This window comes from Macrobrachium rosenbergii, chromosome 37 (genome assembly GCF_040412425.1).
Source record: "Macrobrachium rosenbergii isolate ZJJX-2024 chromosome 37, ASM4041242v1, whole genome shotgun sequence".
Taxonomy (NCBI): domain Eukaryota; kingdom Metazoa; phylum Arthropoda; class Malacostraca; order Decapoda; family Palaemonidae; genus Macrobrachium; species Macrobrachium rosenbergii.
Genome location: NC_089777.1, coordinates 23003554 through 23026294, shown reverse-complemented (window position 1 = coordinate 23026294; position 22741 = coordinate 23003554). Strand labels below are relative to the sequence as shown.

Here is a 22741-nt window from a genome sequence, read left to right as displayed (position 1 = left end):
ATCCTCCCACAACTATCAAAAGAACCCCAGTACTACAGTCTTCCCCCAACTGTGGTCTTTGCGACTTCTTCAGATTGGAGGTCAGCGTGCTCGTTATCAACCAGTATTATTTCGTCGATTGGCAGTTAGCTTCCTATTGGAGAGATCAACACCTAGTATTGTTCCTTTCCAACTGCTGCTGTTGAACTTACTTTGCTGCGTGTCGAGAACAGCACCTTTTAGGATTTAGCGTTGTAGTACATGGAGGAATGGGAAGAAGGGTGGCCAGACCAGGTGCTTTTGTTTCTGCAATCTGGCAGCTTTTGTGTTCTCTCTCTCTCTATGTTCCATATCACTTCTCTGCCTTATCCTTTCCTGTTTTCAACTGCTCTTCTAATTGTCTCTTCTTTGATTTCTGTCTTTTTATCAGGTAGGTGAAGGGGAGCTCCTCACTCAATGCTAACCCACTCAGGCAAACTGCAGGTAGAAAAAGAAAAAATAAGCACACGCAACAGAAAAACATAACAGCAAAAATAAAAAATTAAATCACACAAACCCATTTTCCATACTACCACCACAAATCAACATTTGCAGTTAACAGGTTAGGTGATTGTCTAGTTTTCATCCAACAGTGAATAAAGTCCTTAAAAGAAATTTTTCCAGAATGCATTATTCAAAATTTTCAGTTTATCCAGTTGTAATTTGTAAGAAGTTGCTCTTTATTCAAGAGTAAACTCTTTTGGCCAACCCAGTGGGAGTTCAAAATGTTAACCAACTTTCTTGTCTGCAGTATTATGTGCCACTCAGTGGAATTCTCCAGATTTTTAGTTTTCAAGTTTGCCAATATACATTTAAAAACATTAATTTAATTCCACTTCACGCACAGTACTATTTTGTTTTTCTTTTGAATTGTCTTCCTTTTTACTAAGATGACTTTGAAGTAGCTAGAACTCTGCCAGGTAGATATCTTCATAGGATTTGTTGTGCCATTTTTTGGTGAATGTTAAAAAGAGGAACTATTGTGAGTGCTTGTTATTAATTTTTTTTGGATGGTTGCCCCCATGCTTCTGCTAGTGATAGTTGCAAGTGTATTTCTTTTTCAGTGTTTTCTGATTCATGCCACTTTTATTTTGTATGCTAGCAGAGCCATCTCCTGAGTTGCAGTCTTACTCTGTTTTACTAAGTAGGGCAGTGACATGCCACAAAGTTGCACCAGGGATGGACCATTGCAGAAACCATGTTATTAGGACAATAGGTTCTCGTTCAGTGCTGCTTCCCTTTGTCTTCTTGAAGTGTTTCTGGTTCACTGAGCAATTGCAGTGGAACAGAGACGACCAAAAGGCATTCGTTGTTTACTGAACGGTACTGAATAGTAGGGCAGCATTACATCTCAAAACATCTGAAGATTTGTTGGGGAGGGGGCATCTTGGGATGTTGGATGACCAAGTCAAAAGTCATCAACTATCTTAAACTGTGAGTAGTTTTCCTAGGTCTTCAAACTTTTGCCAGTCACCTGAAATGAAGCAGGACAAAGCCCTTCCCACAGAATGATCTTTTTTCAATCTCTTTTGGACCTATTTGTGTCCTTACGAATGTCAAGGTGCTGAAGTGCTGCTGTGCTCATCAATGTGGCTTGGTAGACAGATGGTTTTTTTTTTTTTACTTACTAAATACTTGTGACTGTCTTTTAGTATTGGAGTTCTGAATGTACAACTAAATAGTATTTGTTCCTACACGAATACAAACGTTCAGTCTTTATATAGGATTATGCTTGCGAACCCGAGCTGAAATGGCCGTTAACTTCAAACAAGGTAGTTGGTTACTGATGGCGTGGGGAAGCCCCGCCCACTCATCGGTCTGCACTCCACTTTGCTTTTGGCTGCCGTCAAGTCAAGACATCTGCTACAATCTCTACCCGAGTGCCGTTCGACTTTCTTTGTTTTTTTGTTTTTGTCATATATGAGTGTGTTTATTTGTTTGCCTTATATCTATATGTAATGCAAATCCCTAACTTGCAGTAGCCTGGGGAGAGGAGAGAGAGAGAGACTTGTTATAGCACCTACAGCTAGCTTACGCCACTCAGAAACCAGTTTCAGTTTCAGTCTTTAGCACCTACAGCTAGCTTACGCCACTCAGAAACCAGTTTCAGTTTCAGTCTTTCGTCACTTACGGTGCCATAAGACTGAAACGATGTCACTTCGGAACATCCGCTGTAACCCGGAACTAGTTTTTTGATGAATGTATTTGAGAAGTTCCATAAGATCGGAACGACACAAGTCGAGTCCAATTTAACCTGGGGACTGCCTACTTTGTGTGCGTCACGCAGGAAGTATGATTGTAACCAGTAATAGTCCATGTAGTGAGTGTCGTGTTTGGCCTTCAGAATGGTGGGTGAAGTTTGCCCTGGAGGAGAAGAGAGAGAAATAGGTTCTTCAGTGTCATCGGGATGCAGTACAGTACTCCGCCAATGGCACCAAGGGTTCTTTGATTCCTTCTTGCCCCTGGCAGACTTCCACCAGCTGTTACTACTCTTAGGGAGTGGTTTTCTCCTTCGATGTCTCCTGCTTCATCAGTAGAAAGGTAACATAGGGGAATGGTTGACTGGTTTGACTTCTCTCTGGTGATCTCAGTTCACTTGGAGGGGAATTATCCTTCTCAGGGCAAAGGGAGCTTGCCTCCCTTAACCCGACTTGTTTTTTCAGGTGTTGTAGAGCCCGAGGGGCTTAGGGCATCCATAGGCCTTCTGGGGGTGTCGAGTGTTGAGGGTTTGAGCTACCACTTGAAAGCCTCAAAGGACCTTCAAGTACTGCCAGTACTGCTGCCACCTTAACTGTGACTACAGTACTTACAGTACTGTACTGCAGTCTATGGTTGCAGTGTCTACCATTTCGAGGGCCATCACTGTGTAGGTGGTACATTTGATATGCTTGCTTACCAGGCTGTGGCTAAGATCTCTGGGTCTTTGCGTGACACTGCAGCCCAACTTTTGGGTCTGGCTGGCCCTTCCTGTTCGGGTCTTAGGAAGTCCCAGGTTTCCAAGAGCCTCCTGTAATAACACCCATTCTTCTGCCCCTGCTAGGAAGGGTGCGCATCAGCGCTGTGTTCAACCCCCTGCCCGGCCTGAGAAAGGGGGCAAGGGTAAGAAGATGTGGGGAGGGCGCTAGGGATGGCATCCCTGGCGGGGGAGGGTTACCTTTTGAGCCATTGGGCAACATGGCAGTGATATAGAGCAGAAACCTTTGAGTTTCTGCCACCCCTCACCAACATTCCGGTTCACTTATACATTTCTTGGTGCCAGTGAACTGTGACCTATGGGAAGAGGTGAAGGCGATGCTGAAGAAGACACTATAGAAGTCGTGACAGATGGGTCTCTGGGGGTTTTACAGCTGTCTTTTTCTAGTAGAGAAGATCACAGGGTGCAGGAAACCTTGTCATAGATCTTTCTCCCCTGAACCGATTCATTCTCCAGACTTGGTTCAAGATAGAAACAGTACTGTCAGTACTCAGTGCCATCAGGGAGTCCGATTTCATGCTTTAGGTGGACTTAGGATGCATATATTTTAGTACTGTACCCATCTACCAGTCCTCTTGCAAGTACCTCCGATTTATCCCTGGGTGGACAGTGTTCCAGTTCAGAGCTCTTTGTTTAAGGCTCACAACTACTTTCCAGTTGTTCACCCGAGTGTTCACTCTTGTGTCAGCTTGGACCCATCCACAGGGGATGTCTTCTGAGGTATCTTGACAATTGGCTAGTCCTGGCAAGCTCTCAGTTGCAGTTGCTCTGGAACAGAGACCGACTTCTCAAATTTTGTTGCGACCTGCGAGTCCTGATCAATTTCGAGAAGTATGATCTCACTCCAAAGCAGAGTGTAAAGTATCTGGGCATGCTGATGGATATGGCAGCAGCAAGAGTCTATCTCTCAGACTCTTGTATCTGCAAGTTCAGAGAGGCAGCACAGTTGTTCTTGTCTCGACAGGAACAACCAGCTCGGCAGTGGCAAGTTGTTCTTGGTCACCTGTCGTCCTTGGAGAACCTGGTCCCTCATGGGCAGCATCACCTTCATTCCCTTTAATGGAGAATGAAGGGGTTTTGGTCTCTGACAAGGGACCCAGTTCTTCCCGATTCATCTCGTGGAGGAAGGACTTAGCCTGGTTGGTAGATGACAGGAACCTAGCAGTAGTAGTGCTTTTAGGCACTCCTCCCTCCCGATATGCATCTTGTTTTCGGACGCATTGACCGAGGGACAGGGCGCACACCTGGAAGAGTTGCTGGCTGTAGGCGTGTAGAACTGGAACAACAGGCACTTCCAAATGAATATTCTGAAACTCAGGCAGCATTATAGCCCTACAAGAGTTTCAGGATTAGGTGATGGGGCACTCCATGGTGTTGATGAGCAACAGTACCAATGTAGTGGCATATGTCAATGAGCAAGGGGTTGGGGGGACTGGTTTCCTTTCAGCTCCATATGTTGGCTGTGCAAGCGCACGACTCAATAGAGCTTTCAGTCGGGTACATTCTGGGGAACCGGAACTCAGTGGTAGAGAGCTCAGTTGCCAGGGCCAGGTGATAGAGACATGGCCCCTACACCCAGGCATGCAGAAAGATTATCCAATCTTTGGGACCTCCCAACAATAGATCTCTTTTGCAACCTGGCACAACAGAAGCTGCCAGTGTTCCAGTGTTCCATGGGACAATCTCGAGGTCTACGCTTTTCCTCCTCGTTTGTCTGACTCCTCTGGTGATCAATAGGGTCATGATCACCCCAAATCTCAGGTTGACCCTGGTGGCTCCCAAGTGGCCACATGCTGAGTGGTATCCAGACCTCCTTGCTCTAATTTCTGAGGTACTGAGAGAGATTCCCCCTTGACATAACCTGCTTTGCCAGCTGCACAAAGAGAAGTATCACCAGGCTGTGGAAGGTCTGTCACTTCATGCCTGGAGACTATCCAGCGTCTCCTGTGAACGAGAGGTTTTTCTCGCTGCACAACGACAGAGGTATCTGGATACCTTTGTCCTCTGCGGCTGGGTATCAGGGGAAATGGACCATCTCCTGTGGTTGGTGTCATTGAGTTGGTCTCCCTCCAGTAGGAGCTACTCTTCAGCAGGTAGCGGACTTCCTCATCCTTTGCCAAGAGAAGTCTCTCGCTATCTTAGCTTGTTTGGGGCTACAGAGGGCAGTTGAACTGTCCTTGGCCAAGTCCTTCACTTGAAGGACATCAGTCTCCCTTCCTCGTGGAAGATCTACATGCTGTTGAGAAGCTTCAAACAGTCTTGCCTCCTTTATGAGAGTCGTTGGACAGAGAGCTGACCCTCAAGACTGTGCTCCTGCTTGGCCTGGCATTGGCAGAGAGAGTTGGCGAGCTACTTGACCTTTGATGCCAGCACTCAAGGGGATAAGGACCGGTCATACTCAAGTTTGTCCCAGAATTCATAGCAAAGACTGAATCCATCAGTCCATGATACTGTAGTACCAGATTCGAGTCCTTTTCAGTCTCCTCCATAGAGGACTTTGGTGGTAGTGATTGGAACGGGATACTACTGTGTCCAGTTAGAATACTACAGTACTATCTTAATAGGACTCGATGTCTTAGGCCTGAGTGTCAGCGAGTCTCCTTAGTACTGTCTCTACTAAGAAGAAGCATCCAAGGGCACGATTTCTTTTTGGCTTCGTTAGACAATCTGAGTAGGAGCTCACAGGGTTAGGGACATTGTTCCGTCCCTTGTATTCCAGATGAACCTGTCTGTTCTACAGGTATCAAGGTTGGAAGTGTGGTCTTTACAAACCACGCTCATCCCCTTCTATCTTTGGGACATTGCTCACAGGTTTTTGGACACGTTTTTCCTTGGGTCCTATGATGGCTGCTCAAGTGTGGCTCACCTGGCACCCCTAGAGGGACAGATAGCATCTCGCCTAAGGTGTACGGTAGCAAAAGAGAGAATGTGAGAGAGAGAGACTGGCCTCCCTTTTTTTTTTTTTTTACCTTTCCTCTCTCGTAGAAGAGAGGTAAGTGGTGAACCATCACATGCACGTTGGGCGTGTCATGCAGGTGAGCCTACATAACACAGTACCCTGTCTATCATCAAGAAAGTTGGTTATTACATGCAAGTCCTTCCCCTCTCTCAAGCAAGGGGAGAGAGAGGCTGACAATAAAACAAGCCTATTGGTTTTAATAGCCTTTTATTGTCTCCGACACTAAGGGTTCATCCAAGCCCTTTGTGAAATATGAAACAAACTCATTAATTCAAAAGGCCCAGAAGTCTGGCAGTTGAACATCCCTAATGTTCAACAGATCAGAGGCACAGGACTCATTCCTCAGTTCTTCGAGACCAGGAAGAGAGGCCCAGGTTAGCAGAACTACGAGTCGGTTCAGAGATTTACCCAGAATCTGCCTACCAAAGGATAAGTCTCCTATGTAAAGACTGAAGGTTTTTTTTGTGTAGGAACAAACTACAAATTTTTAAAGTAATTTGTATTTTTCCTAACATACAAACCTGAAGGTCTTCACATTTATGGCCCACCTCAGCCACCTCTCATTCTGATACCTGGGCCAAAAGGCAAAGTGGAGGATTGCAGACCAACGAGTGGGTGGGGCTTCCTTCCTACCGTCGGTGTCTAACTACCTTGTTTGAAAGTTAACGGCTGTTCCAGCTCGCGTTCGTAAGCATAATCCTATGTAAAGACCTTCAGTTTTGTATGTTAGGAAAAATACAAATTACTTTAAAAAATTGTAGTTTTACTACCAGGTTTCCTACCCTCTCATGTCCCTTTGTTAAAACCTTCAGTCTTTTTGGACATGTTAACTACTTTTTCTGGAAGCTCCTTGTATGTTCTCTGACAGCAGGAATAACAGATTCTTCCATCATAAATTGCTACTGTATTCAGGCTGAGTTCAAGTATTGGATTTATAGGTGAAACAGATGTAATTTTTATGGAAAAGTTTATTTTTTCTGTACAGGTTGCCTTTTGTTTACTTTCATTCCCTCTTCCTTTCTTCAGGCTTCCTGTCCAGCCACTCCAACTTCTTCACTGTCTTAAGTGCTGAATGGCCAAAAATATCCTTGTGCATGGCTTGACAGCCTAAATTTCATAAAATAAATCATTGCTTTTACCTTACAAAACCATCTCCTGCCCCCTGTTTTATCGCACCTGGTTCAGGCAAGACAACAAGAGATTCTGGTCACTTGAGACCTAAAGGAGACTTATTTGAGTGCCACCTGTGTGCCACATAGCAGTAGCAGCAAATCATCTTTCTCATTTTAAACTGTTTGAAATGTCTGGGACTCTGCAAAGGTTTATGCTGGGATAAGTAAAAGTAAGAGGTTTTTATCAGAATAATATATTAGTTTTAATAAAGAATTACACATTTTTAGTTTTCCTGAAACCTTCTGTTATTGAGCAATCACCTACCCGTTCTTAAATGGAAGCCGAATTCCCCCTCAATTTTTTTTAGAGTATAACAAGGTGGAAGATTGTTAAAGAGGGTTGTGCTATTGCAAATCCTTGCTGCTTGTTAAAATTGTAGTAACTTTGAATCTTTACCATCATATAATATTTTGGCCCCTATGCACTTATTCCTGGGATGACTTATTTATTTGAAATAGACAAAAATTTAGATTTCCTCAACGTTATTAGTTTATAACTTTGCATTGTCAGTTTAAAGTGTGGCGTAAAGTAACTTGGGAAATGCAATATTCACTTAGCATGAGATAAATTTAAGAAGACTTACCCGCCTGCTGTAATTTTTCATATCATAACTGATGGACTGAGAAGTGATGTTATAAAAATATTTGTCATTCAGTTATAACCCTCACAATCCCATTAATATCCTTTTGCTAATGTTTTGGAGTACTTTTCATTTCATGTTCCTAAGATGAAAGGTTCTAGGAAGCTTGTTTTGACATACCATGTGGAGGATGGCATTTTATAGATATTGTCTTCAAATTGAGAGGATGAAAATGTGGATGTGTTAAGAGAACAGTGGATTACTGTACCCTTTTAAAATGAGATTGTAATTTGGTGATAGATATACATAGATATACATTTATGATTCCTGTAAAATTTTTGAAACATTTAAGTTGAGGCACTCACATAGTTAGCTTTAGTACAAAGCTTTGGAGTGTACAGTATGCTAAAAAGTGAATGATAACTTAAACTTATGTAACATCGGAAATGTTGTGTGTTTGAGGTTATATTCAAGTTTTAGGATATTGATCAAAACTTTTGTAACATCTGAAATGTTGTGTGTTTGAGGTTATATTCAAGTGTTAGGATATTGATCAAAACCTTTTAATTATGTGATGTATAGATACACTACTTAATGTGTTAGACAGTTTCAACAAACCTGCATATTATCTTTTGCTGCAAATCTGTGCAACATTTTGTGTAAACCATCCAAAGTTTGGTTAATTGTTGAAGAGGCCTCTGGCAATGACAGCGGAGGTATTGAAACCTCCAGTTTCAAAACCGATTGTATTGCATTAAAATGTTTTCAAATGTATTGTGTAGACATGTTAAGATTGATTATATGATTATTCATTTTGACCAATTTTGTATATGAAAGTGGAATTTCCCCCTTGTAATCTTTTGCTTTCTATGTTTCCACTTTTTCAGGTTGGAGGGCTAACAAATCATGGACCTTACAGCCGTGTTTTGATTGTGGGAGATTCTCGCATGCAGTCACTTGAAGATTTTTGGCCAGAATATCCATTCATTAAACCCCAGTTTCTCTTTGAGCCCCATTTAAAACTTGAAGAGCTTAAAGATTTCATCCTGTCGCGTACTGAGCTTCCACACCTGGAAAATGGAACATTGTTGATATGTAGTTTGGGTCTTCATGATATCATCGAGTTGGTAGATTATAGTGAATGTGCTTCAGTCAAGAATCATCAACCTCTGAAGATCTTGACTCTTTCGGCAAAAGCAGTTGAAGATGTAACCAAGATATTATTAGCTCGTCTTGGTAAAGTTCATAAGATACTAGAAGACATTTTAGATAGCAGTTCAGTCATTTGTTTTTCAGCCATTATTCCATGTGACCCTATAATGCATTTTGTTGTGCAGTCAATAAATCACCTTCCAAGAGGACATGCCAGCATGAGCTTTCGGCTTCGAAGAAGCTTAAATGCATTGAAAGCTAAGATCAAGATTATTTGCACAAGGGTTAATAAGCATTTGGAAAAACTTAGCCCCATGCCATCTATATGGGATATTATGAAGTCATACCACCCAGATCGTAACATTTTTGAGTCTTTTATTGATGGTATTAACTTATCTTCAGAGACATCTCGTTTGTTAGCATCCAGACTGACCAAATTTCTTATAGAGTTGTTTTATGGAGTAGAGATAAATACCAAATTTGTTGAGTATAACAGAGATCAAAAAGTTATTGTGGTAGGGGATTCACGTCTGATACTGCTGCAAGATATGTGGCTTGGTGATAAACCACAATTTTATTGTGAACCAAACCTTGGGTTTTATAATTTTAGTAATTTTATAAATGAAAAACTAGTGGATTTAAAAGACAAGATTGTGATTGTATGTCTTGGACTAAATGACCTGATCCAGTTTGTTGACAGTGAGTCTTGCCTAGAAAAACACCATGAACCATGCCAAGTTGCTTTGTCCGTATGTGATAAATACAGTAGTACAGAGGAGTACTTTAAAAAAATCCAAGAGAATTTCAAAAGCTCCTTCACTTTGTTTTGTAGAAAGAATCCTGTCATGATGTATTTTGCAACTATATATCCCATTCATATAAATAATTATGTGAATTCACAGGGGAAAATTCACAAGGAAAAGACAGGTCATGTCATCACCCCACCCCAAAAGAAACCAGAACTTATTGCAAAGTTGAATGAAATGGTGTACAGGTTAAATTCACTCATGAAAGAAGTGTGCCATGGACATAGTTTACCAGTATGGGATATGTTTCATGTTGTTTGTAGAGGATATGAAGCCTCAACTCTGAGCCCGGATGTTTTGAAAGATGGTATTTATCCAAGTGAAAGAACAGCTGAGGAACTTATTCGTTCCTTCTTTTCCTTTGCCAAAGACAAGTTAGTACAAGAATTTGCTGAAAATGTAGAAGGGTACAAGTTTCCATATAGACCATTGCCAGCATGCAGTGATTACCCCACAAATCATTTATGGGCAAAAAAAGTGGATACCAAACTTTCCACTGAGCAAACACAAAGAGGAGTTGATCAGTCTACCATTAAGAAAACTGAAGCCAAAATTGAAAGTTCCAGCCAATCTTCAGGAGCATTGAAGTAAGTACATTGAGTTTTTGTAATACCTTTGTTGTGAGAATTCAATAGCACCTACAAATAGTATGCAGTGTATCAAGTATTTTACAGTAATGTAGTATATTGTATTTTTTTTTAGAATGTTTGAATGTTGAGAGGATGTAGTGTGTATCACTAGTCATATCTGTGGGTTTTTAGTTAACTCCATCAATGAATGGTCATTGACCTTAAATGTTGTCCCGTAGTGGGTTACAGCTTGCTATGTATTTTGGGTTATACACTCTCTTTTCTTTCTTCCTTCCTTTAAATCTTGAGCTGAAAATCCTTATGGAATGAATCTTCAAAACTATAAACCCAAGATAAATTAGCCTGTAGAGAGAGACATGTTATAAGAAAAGGTGATAAACGTAAATATGAGGGAATAGAAAATAAGACTGATACTCATGAATTCTGGGACTGCAGCAGGAATGGACTTGCTCCTTGCTTAAAGATTAGGAGGTCAGAAGATTCAACAGGTGCACTAGACAAACTATTGCCTATTTTAGTTGTAGTCCGAAAAACTCCTAGGAAACAGTAGTACAGTATAAAATCTATCACCTGAACAAGCTCTTATGAGCATGACCTTGGCCTCCAGGTACACAGCCTTTTCTTATTCATTTGTTTTCTTGGCCACTTTACTGTATACGTAACTGTCTAGCTTCTTGCAATTTACCTTGACCCAATTTTCACAAGTTATGTATACGGTATGAGTGGAAGAGTTTAAAAATTGTGACATAAATGGTGAGAGAAAGAAGGGAGAAGGTGATATGTACTGATAGAATGTAAGCAAAATTTTCTTTAAGAACATGATACAGTAGAAAAATGTTGTGTCATTGGTGGTCAGTTTATGTACTGTAAAAGGTGCATTCAAGTTGTTACCCTCATCATTCTTGGACTGTAGAAATGCGGCCAACTGAGTTGAATTTTCTTTCAGTCATGAAAAAAACAAAACTTTGAAGGAGGAAAAGAGAGGGCCAACCAAGGGAGACACAAAATTTGGCATATCTAAACGTCCAGAGGGCCAGAAGCATGGTGATAACAGGCAAAGACAAAGCCCTGAAACATCTTATCCACAAGAAAGGTAAGTTCTGCTCTTATGAAAAGTGTTATTCGAAGCATAATAGTGTTTGGTAATACAGTATTGCTTTTTAGGAATCTCAGGAATATTGAAATGGTGAAGTTGAACCATGGCTGAAATATTAAGTGACTTTCAACAACCAGCACTGTTCTTCCGTGAACTTCTCATACCGGAGGTATGTATAAATACAAAATAGTGTGTTTTCTCTAAGAATGTTTTTTCTTTATGTAGCGTAGAGCTAGATTTAAATTTACATGCTTCATCGAGAGGAGATATGGTTATATGGAGTCGCATAGCTAGAGGTGCCATTGGAGTAAATACCTTGAAAAATAAATCTTGCAGAAGGTTTGGTCATTATCAAATCTGTTCACAATAAGGCTGCTTGTGTGCAAATAAGTTCCCACTGTGGTTTGTGTTGCATCATTTTAGTTCATTTACCATTTGTTTGATTTATTTATTTATTTATTTATTTTTTGCTGCTTAAGGTAAATAGATACATATGTCCCGTTATTTTTACCCTTGATATCTTAATATCTCTTATCAACTGACCTTTAATCTCTGTAAGGTAGACAGATTTTGGTACCAGACAGCACAGCTAGACCATGCTCCAGTAAATAAAGTAGAAACAGACAAGTGAAACTGCAGGGCAAATTATTAAATGTATGAGATGTACAGTATTTGGAAATGATAGTGTGCAATAGAGAGATTTAGTTTTTTAAACGTCGAAAATGGTTTAGGATAAAAGACAAACTTTTGAACATTAACTGTCATGAGAAGGACACTGTTCTATTAAAGGAATGGTTATGGTAGTATGATAACACATACACAATTTAAAAATATGAAGTGATATTCTGTACATTATTATGAAAAGATAGTATTCTTGCAGTGGAAAAAATGGTATCGTAACAATGTACAAAAGGCTTATATCCTTTAGCTTCTGTCAAGTGTTATAGAAAAATTGGGTAATTTCTAATGCTGCTTAATGGTGGCTGTGTGGTCTCCGCCGTCTTGTGGACCATGTGCACTTCGGCAACCAACTTCAGGAATTCTTCAATTGGTATGGTGGAGGCAGTGGACATGGGCGTCATAGTATGGCACTGTATGGGGAGTGTGATGAGCCGCCGCAACTGTTTGAAGACATGTGATGGCTGCTTGTCTCCTATGGTTGCCCCCATGTAGTTGAGGAATATCTTGGCTCTAAGGGCGGGTGGCATGCTGAAGGATGACTTCAGCTGGTCCTTCAGCAATTTGTAGGCGACTGATTTGAAGTTCTGTGAGCCATCCTGCGACTTGCTCGGCGTGTGCGCTGTGTGTCGAGGAGGTGATTTTCTTCGATTGGAAGATTGTTTCCTCCCTGAAGAACCAAGCTTCTGGGTTGTGGGATCTGAATGGAGGTAGACGTATGGAGGCGGCAGCGATGGTCTTGCTGGAGAGGCTGGCATCGTTGGGGTTGGCTGGGTCGGTCATCGCCGTGGTCACCAGTGTAGCGAAGGGATGAGTAAGAGTCAGCATCTACAAACTTGGTAGTTTATTCAGACAACAAACAGACAGGTCGATAACTCTTGAGAGCGGAAATGTAGCGCCTGACACACCAGGCGAACGAAAACTGAGGTCACCACACAATTAATTGTTTTGTTGACAGATGAATATACAGTATACATAAAAATTGATATACTAGGTATGACTGAAGCTATGGTACATTTGGCTGAAATGCTGACATTTTAATTTGTAGGGTGATAATAATACATTTGATCTGACAATAATATGATGGAAGATGTGGATAAAAGATGAGTGACGTATGCTGTGTTTCTTGTGTCTGCATGTTTTGCACGCAGAGGTGATGATGTAAGGAGATTAGCGAGCCAGGTGAGATGATGGTGTGTGGGGTCCATGTGGGACCCTACAAAATAAATAGAAGTATCATACAAATGAAAAATATATAAAAGTGACACCTCAACTTACTGGACCATATGCGAGTGGATTTTGTTACTTACCAGGTTTGTCTAAGTCTGATAAAAGTCATAAAAATAAGCTCTGATTATTGGACAATGCCTCTGAGGGTGAGTCCTCTGTTTCCCGCAAAATAACCTGGCATGCCTACGATTTACATGCTGTAAATGTCATTCAGCATTAGATTTGTGTCCCACAAAGAACTTTTCTCTGTTATCAATGTGATCTTTTGTGTGTTTGCTTATGTCAGTAAAGTATGTATAGGTGAAGATAAGTACTCACAATTTTAGAATCACTTAATTTTGCAGATATATTTCAGAAATTAAATAAGCTAGTCAATATTTCAAGTTGAATGATAATTACAAAATTCCAGTCAGGATAGGATATTACAGTGATACTTTATATAGAATTGTGCTTATCATGTGTAAGGACGACCCCATAGTTGTCCATTAAGTTGAGGTGCCACTATTCACAAAGATTCATTCTGGTATGAGGAGGCTTCAGAAATCTCAAAGGGTTAAACCTCTGGTACCAGTTGTTATTATCCAGATTATGATTGGCTTTGCATTGGAGTATGCATTTGTTTGCCCAGTATAATGTTGAAGTACTTCTTTTAGAGATATTTAAATAATTAATGCTCCCTCCTCTGTCTGCTACAGTATTATACCTGTTCTTTACAGGGTGCATAATTAGTGTGTCAGCACTTTCTCAGTAGTTCATCCATCTCACTCTCAGATTATCTTCTGAGATTCTCTTGTTTAGTTACTTTCTTTTGAATCATGGTGGGCATATAAGAAACACATAGATGTATGATTTCTTATAAATCATGGTGGGCATATAAGAAGCACAAAGGACATATGAGTTTTCTTTACGGGTAGAAGTTTAATGCAAATCAATGCACATATGGTAATGCTTGTAGTGCTGAGTGTTAACTTAAATGTTTCTTGTTTTATCCTGTTTTCTGTTTGAATTTCACTGTGATATTTAACTATTTGTTTCTTGACTGCTTATGTAGTCTCTAATAGGCATTCTTGCATTATGTCACCTTGCATAATTTTTTGTTTGTAAATGATTTTGACATTTACATCCATATTGCTTAGCATTATGTGTTTTATACAGCAGGTATTAGATTTCCTTTGTGTAAATCATTTTGACATTTACATCCATATTGCTTAGCATAATGTGTTTTATACAGCAGGCATTAGATTTCCTTTGCAGAGCATCCACTATCACTGCATTGGTACTTACTACTATCCAGTTGCATCTGAACTTTCGATGTTTGCGTATGTGTACTTTGCTACATATGGCCCTACCTTTTGCGGAGTATTATGGCCAATCCAAGTGGCAGATACTGCTCTGTCATCCCTAGGCCACACAGAGCAAGAGGTTATAGGAGTCACTGCATCCCTTACTCTCTCTTGCAACTAGGATTGTAGTATTTCCCCAATGGATTTGCAACAAACAGTTAGTTGACAGAGACAATATCCTATTTAAGGGGTGAGTCTCACATATAGAAGGCAATTGGCACACACCAAGATAGTTTTTATTGCACATTTTAATAGTCTAAGTGTATGTCAGGATTTCAGTGTGCTGAGTTCCAGTACCCAATTTTTTCAACATCCCCACAAAAAGATGGACTGCAAAACAAGGCGGACAAATTTCACTGGGTTATTTGTACAAGGTATTATGGTCCAGAATACTCACTGGTGATAATTGCTCGCTCTTGAGTGTTCCAAGCGGCAGTAGAGCCTGCAAGTAAACTTTCGTAATGGTTAAGTCGTCTGAGGCAACGTAACTTCGGGAGGTTGCGTAGCAGCTTACAAGCCCTGAACCTTATTACATGGCTGATCCAGCAGTTCATCCTAAGTCTCAATGCTGTGATGTGAAGTATTGCAACACCTTTATACTGTACATATAAACTGTAAAGCAATCAGAAGTAAACAAGTCTGATGACAGAAGATGCTGTGTCAGAAATTAGTCATGTATGGCTTTTTAAAGGATTGATGCAGTGGAACAGAGTTGTGACTTCTACAAGAGTTTTCAAGAAGATACCCAGATCATCAATGGAAAGGAAGTTATGTGTTACTCCATAAGAATTCTATAAGGGAATTAGTCAAACTAGAGGTTATGTATTGTTTGATAATCTTGACCTTAGTAAACCTTGTATCATAGCCTCTTGTTTCAGGGCCTGTGAGTTGCAATGACTAGAAGCTGAGAGCTTGTATACAAAAGACTTTTTTTCCTGGCTCTCCTTGATATTATGACTATCATGATTTCAACAGATATTTTGTATAATTTGTGAATGCATAAAAAATTATGAATGAAAATAATATACAGTAATTCTCTTATTTTTTGGTTTCTGTTACCTGTACTATGTATTTACAGAAGGAGACTTTCAAACAAACTTAATTCAAAAGAATGGCTCTTTCTATGCTGTTGAGTTTATACTGCAATTTCTGAATGTCCTGAAAAGTTCCTTTGCAGCAGCAGATAAATTATATAAAAGCTGCCAAAAGTTCATTTATTTGCCTCTTGTCTGTGGTAGAAAGTACTATTGAAATGTTAATGAAATTAAACTTTGGATGGAAGCTACAGTGAATGAACTTTGGATAGCTTTTATATGATTTACCTGCTGCTGTGAAGAAAATCTTTGAGTAAGTTTAGCTGTGTATATGTGCTTATTTTTGTTTGATAACTGGATTTGAGTATCACTGTAATAGAGCACTCCATGTTACATGAAATGGTAAAAAAAAGAATGTCAATTTCCCTCCAGAGTCACCGTTTGGAATTGATTTCCATAGACTACCCAAGTCTTCCCAGAGACATCTGCAGGTTTAAGTTGAAAGACATACTGCTCTGAATTGTTTTCCATTCTATAGTTCTTACTGCTTTATACATGATGATCACCTTTTACTTGAATTTATAATTTACTGTAGTTGAATGACACTTAAATTTGATACTTCTCCAAGTGACAAGGTATAACCAGTACAACCAGTTATGAGCTGTTCCCCCTGCTAAATGTGCACCATCTAGTGAATATCAAAAGAACTGTCTTGTGTATTCGTTCAGACAGCTTTAAAATTGGAAAAATTTGATCTCGCCAGAAAGAAAATTAAACCATTCATTTGCAGTAAAATGTAATGTTTTGTATGCGTGGAATTTGTTAAACTATTTCACTTTGTTCTTTATTCTTATGTCTTCATAGTTTGATGTGCGGACATGGTTTTGGCCAAGTAATCTTCAAGATTAGGCTAAGTTGTTGGAGGTAGCTTAGCATATGCTGAGATTTTTCTATTATTTGCATTTTATGGTTGTCCACACCCTCCGTGGACATCAAATTGGTTTCATCCATTATAAGCTTGCTTTGGCCTGACTGTTTTTGTGACATTTATCTATTGAACGAGTCACATGGCCAAAAGCACTGTACTGGACAATATAGCATACTATATATAGAATAAGAGGTTTGTATGTACTTATGAAAAAATAGTGAACATTTGTCATTGTAAAATGCCAAATGCTATTTTGTTGAAATGCAGTAGAAGGAGGCACTGTAGTCATGAAAGCTTTAACTTTTTATGCTAAGGAATCTACAAAACTAATATGTAAAAATGAAAGTTATTGATCATTAACCATATTACTACTTACTGTGGAGTATGAAGCTTTTTATCTTCATTTGGATCGGTGATTATGTGTGTTTTTAGAGCTGCTGATTGGCTATATTTCTGTTTGTATTGTATGCAATATAATATATGGTATATGAGAAAATAAGGTCTTAAGTAGATCAACTAATATGGCATCTATAATAACGATATACAGTTAAACACCGTTTCGTGTTTAAATTTATTTCCTCGTTCTGTTGCTTTCTCTGGCAATTTTTATGATAGCATGTTGCACATTTTGTGCGTGAGTCAGATATGTTTGTAAAATTTCAATAATCATGAATGAGCAGAGTCAGGGTTGTCTCCTTAGGGAAGCTTTTAAGTGAGGTTAGTAAATATAGTTTCATATCTTGACAGGTCCCACCAACCAAACACTGTTACAAGCATATCATCAAACCAAGTACACAGAAGACTTTCACCTGAAGGTAGTCGTCCGTCTGTGTTTACCCGTATAAAAGATAGACGTCCACGCCCAGAAGAAAAAAGGTATCCTGTACCTTCACCAGAGATGCGTTCACGTTTAGAGGAAAGACGACACCCTTTGCCTTCACCAGAGAGACATCGACACTCAGAAGAAAGAAGATATCCTTTGCCCTCACCAGAGAAAAAACGTCGTCCAAGGAAGTCTAGGTGGTCTCCATTACCTGGGAGAAGATCAAGATCTCCATTACATAGGAGAAGATCTAGGTCTCCTTTATCCAGAGGGAGATCAAGGTATAGTAGGTCCCCAGAACACCATCCTAGAACACAGAGATCTCCTGAAAGAGGTCGTGAAAATAGGGAATCACATTACAATTTAGATGAGGTACCTTGGTCAAAAACAAGTAGTGCTTTGGAACCATTCACAGAGTCTGTTAGAAGAATTCGAAAGGAGTGTCAGAAGGAGAAAGATCCAATTTTCCGAGATGCTCTTCTTGAGTTGTTTAATACTCATGTTCGTGAATGTGAATTGTATTTGCGTAAGCCAGATGCACATCCAGATTATGCTAAAGAATATAGGCTGTTTTTGGGTAAAAAAAGAGATTCCATAATGAGTTTGGGTGGTGATCCAGGATCATTTGATTACTTAAAAGAATGGGGACAGTTTTGGCCTTTACGTATGTTTGAACTCTTCCAAAAAAGTTGGGAAGCTAACAAAACACAATGTCTGTCTATGATGACTTCAAAGAGAAAAAGATCTTCTTCTTCTTCGTCATCTTCACGATCCCCGACTCCAGAGAGGAAAAGAAAACGATCAAAAAAGAAAGCTTCAAAGCCTGAAAAAAGTTTACCCAAACCTGAGAAAAAGAAACTTTCTGAAGGGAACAACAGATGGAAACCAATGGGCTCCCCTGAAGATACTTTGGACAGTGGTTTTATGCAAGACTTGATGCTCACAATACGAGAACCAGAGAAGTTGGGAGAAACCAGTTTGCAATCCCAGAGTTTACCATATGGTGAAAAAGTATCTTCACAAAATGTAGTAAAGAAGAAAGCATTGAAGATTGTTGAAGTTCTAGGTATATTAACATATATGAAAGAAAAATTGGGTGTATATGGATTACCAGTCAGCATATTGTATGGAAAAGCAGTTGAAATGGAAAAGAAAGGTTTAAATCCAAATGCTTTGCTAGAAGATGAAGAAACAGCAACTCTCTTTGCTATGTTGAGCAACAAACTCTCTTCTCAAATTGAAGAAGGTGGTGGATCAACCATCCAGAAAGCTATTACTCTTGAAGCACACACACTTTTGCTTGACTTAATAACTGAAATAAATGAAATTAAGAAGAAAAATAATAAAAATTTGCGTGTTAACGTTGCCCAGGTAGCTCGTTTAACATTGGGAAAGACAATATCGGACACTATCATGATTATAAAAAGTTTCTTGATGTATGAAGGCTATTCTGATGTAACTAAGGATGATCTAGAAAATATATATATGTCTGTTAAAGATGAGCAGTTGAAGCTCACAGAGTCTGCATCCTCAAGCCAAAATTATAGGTCCGTAGGCTCTCCATCAGGATTTAACAGAACAGAACAGAAGACTGTTGAAAGTAAAAGACCTGATCAAGGCCTCACAAATATTGTTCTACCTCAAGATAAGATGAATGAGGAGTTCTTCGCAGGAAAGAATTCATTTTCAAGTAGAGATGTAGGATTATCTAAGGCTTCTGCATTAAAGTTTGACACCCCAGAGGAACTTGATGAAGAGTTCTTTACAGGGAAGAAATTTTTTAAACTTGGTGATTCCGTAGATAATGAGAGGAATGAAATGATTTTGAAACCTTCTTATGTCCCTCACAAGCGTAAAATAGCTCCACCTGCCCCTATAATATCAGGAATACAGAGTTCAGTGCTTTTAAAGAATTCTAGTTCACAGCCATTACAAAATCCAGGTTTACAGCTTTTCCAGAATACTAGTTCACCACTTTTAGAGAGTCCCAGTTCACACCTTTTACAGAATTCAAATTCACCTCTTTTACTGAATTCAAATTCACCTCTATTACAGAATTCTACAAGTAAACCATCATCAGCTATTAGTGCCCCTAAAGGACTACCACAAGCAGTAGACTATGATTTATTACGAAAATGTCTAGCAGCTCTGCCAAATTTCCCTAAATAATTACTCGAGCATAATGGCATGAAGTTGGGAACTGACAAAAGGAGAACAATTGATGCAGTTTATTTGGGCTTAGAAATGTAAAGTACAGTACATTATATGTGATATAAATCTTGGGAGAGCTGAACACCCAGTGTAGTTGCTGCATCCTACAAAATGACACTGATGTATAGGAATAATTTTTCTGTAGTGTACACATTCTGAAGTGCAGTGCTTGTCATCTTTTAGAGATAAAGAAGACTGCGGAAGAAAAGGCCTATCACTAAGGGAAACACAAGCCTTTTAAAGAAAATGTTTCGAACTTTGGGAGGAACGAATGACAGAGAATTCAAATGGTGGCGAAGGCAGTGAAATGGCCCTCAAGTAGAACAGTATAGTGAACACTGATTTCCACAGGATAAATAATGAAAGTAGTGGTCTTGGATATTGTGTGACATTGAAAATGGTGGCCTTGGATAATGTGTGGCAGTGAAAGTGGTGGACTGTGGAAATTGCTTGGCCTCCAAAATGAGGAGAGATGGTCTGTTCATAATTCAAAGGAACATAATTGAAGGAAATTAAGTTACATAACAGAGAGAAAGAACGTAGAGAACGGGTGTCATTAGTCCAATGAAATGCCTTGATTCTGTATTATGAAGAAGAATGATCGTACCGTATAAGAGAATAATGATCCAGTATGAAAGTGGTACAGTTTGTAGCACTAAAATTAAACACACAGCTTTGTAGGTAATTTGGTAGGCTGAATTAAATGGTCTTTCATCTCCACTTATTGGAACACCAAAATTTTTTAGAGCATAAAGTAGTTATGATAAATCATGAACAGTGAAGATTCAAAGATCTCAAAATTGAGGTAGTGTTGTTACAAGAAGAGCAGATGAACACTCGGTCAGAGATTAGTAGATATGAGGGCCAGCAATGTAAAGGTCAGATGGAGAGGCCTGGAATTAGCATTTGAAACAGAAAATGCACCAGGCTGGTGAGAGGGGAAGGAACTCGGTAACAATGATGTTTGAAGCTTGAAGATCCAGCCATCAATTTGCATGTTAATTGTGCTGAAAACTAAACGTTATTGAAAAATGTAAAAGGAGCTTGGACATACGATTGGGCCCCTGATTAATAAAGAGATTTATTTTAGGAGGGCAGAAACCAAAGGATCATAGTTACAACCAAAACTTCTACAATTCAAGTTATTCATCCATGAGCAATAGAGTCAATTTTGCCAGAGACTCTGTGTCCCATGGCACCAAGTGCCAGGGTCTGTAGAAGATGCGTGAATGGAAGCATGAATGTGCAAAATATTGATATGTGGTCAGATTTAAAATAATCTCTTTTATGTACCAAACTATTCAAGCTAGGTGTAGTCACTGAAAAGCACTCATGCATATAATCTTTTCTGGCCATTACTAGTAATGGCTGATAATCCCTAATGATGGTATCAGTAGGCATTGGCTATTGTGCCCAACTATTCACTAATTGATACAATGGTAATACATTTTATGTATGTCACATTTTATGTGTGTCATATGTTTGAGCTATTGTCTTATAAAGAAAAAAAGTGTGTGTGTGTGTTCTTTGCCTTTAGATAGTTATTCTTGGGCAATTTGTTCAAACTTGTATCTTTATGGAGCCATTCGAGAGGGCTGTCCTTATTTGTAATAATGGTAGATGAACATATTGTAAAATTCAGATGTAAAAATGAATAAATGTCTATTGTTTTAGCTGTATTTTTAACCTTTTATATTTTTGAACTACCATATATCGTGGTAACATATTTGCTGTTGAGCATTAAACCATATGAATGGAATTAAATACTTTTTAAACATTGTGTATACATGCTTTTGTAGTTTGATACAGGTTAGCATCAGCATCCACATTTTGAGAAACCTATGCAGTTTTTGTTCCAGTTCCATTCACATAGACAGTTGTAGGATGAATTAAGAACCTACTTCCTAACTTGAGTGTGATGACTATAGTTGCTTCCTTGCGGATGAAAAGTGGAAACGAGATGAAATGGCAAATGTAACTTGTTCTCTTGAAAAGCACGCATAATGCTAGCATAAATCCTAAAGCGTTGAGAGACACAAAAGTAAATAATTTTGAGATACAAGAATTCATGTATGTTAGGGTTATAGAGGCCTTTTAGATTGTTTTATTTTTAAAATTTTACCAAAGTTTTAGTAACATTTTGAAGATGACTAATAAGTCTGTTACCTGTATTCATATGCGCAAGGTTTAGGGCTTCTTATTTTATAAATTTCACTGTTTCACTGTCTTCATATGTAGTAGGATCTTGGATGTTCTAAAAGGTTCAAGTATCTCCTCCGTGTACCTGTTGATTTGTATTTTAATAATTGTGTGCTGCTCCATATTGCCCTGGTTTCTTCCTTATAGCCAATCAGAACATTTTACTGCTTAACTCTGGTGCTAAGATTATAAAGAATTTCTGCGTAGTTATCCTTTTTATTTATGATGAAGTGTATATTTCATTTACTCAACATTATCACAATTCCTCACTATCATTTTTATATTAGCTTTTCCCTACATCTGGTTACACTTGAAATGAGATATCTCCTCAGGCCTGTATCTTGTGCACTCATTGCTGGAATTCCCATTTGGTTTAGGTCTTCATCTGTGTTCTTTTCCCACTGAATCTGGGCCTACCTACAAATGTCCCTGTTACTTCCATATCTGCAACTGTTTTCCCCAGCTGCTTCTCATCTCTTCTGGTCACTTGTCCCGACCATCTGTGTTTATTTTTCTGTTACTAGTCATGACATCTTTGTATTCTCCTAATTTGTATTCCTGGCTTTGAAACTAAATTAGTAAATTTTCAAAGTCTCCCCTTTGTTTGTCAGTGTCCACCTGTGCTGAATAGAATACGGAGGCCTTATGTATGCAGTATAAGGCTTTTTCTGTTTATTGTTGGGATAGTACTTATATACCAGTACTTCAGCAGATTCTTCTCTCATCCAAGCTATTGCTGCTGTTTTTTGTATTGCTCTCCAAATAGCTGCTTCACAGTCCAGTATGCCTTTCCCAGTTCCCTCTCTTTTGCATTTGCTTTTGATGTGTTTATGTCCCACAAATAAAATTGTACATTGTTATAAAATTTATAACTGTACAATTTTGTTTACTTATACTAATAATTCATCTGTTTCAGGTTATTTGAGTGCCATTAGTTATCATTAAAG

The 22741-nt window shown here is 39.0% G+C and overlaps 1 protein-coding gene across 2 annotated transcripts in view; it reads left to right on the top strand.

Annotated features, from left to right (window-relative positions):
* LOC136825413 (uncharacterized) overlaps positions 1–21081 on the top strand; it is a 50551-nt gene extending 29470 nt beyond the window's left edge. For both annotated transcript variants that reach the window (XM_067081788.1, XM_067081789.1), the window contains 3 exons: positions 8592–10249; positions 11199–11345; positions 17309–21081. In XM_067081788.1, coding sequence (XP_066937889.1) covers positions 8592–10249; positions 11199–11345; positions 17309–19553 — 4050 coding nt within the window. In that variant the 3' untranslated portion in view covers positions 19554–21081. The remainder of the gene's footprint in view (positions 1–8591; positions 10250–11198; positions 11346–17308) is intronic.
* Positions 21082–22741: the final 1660 nt, after the last annotated feature.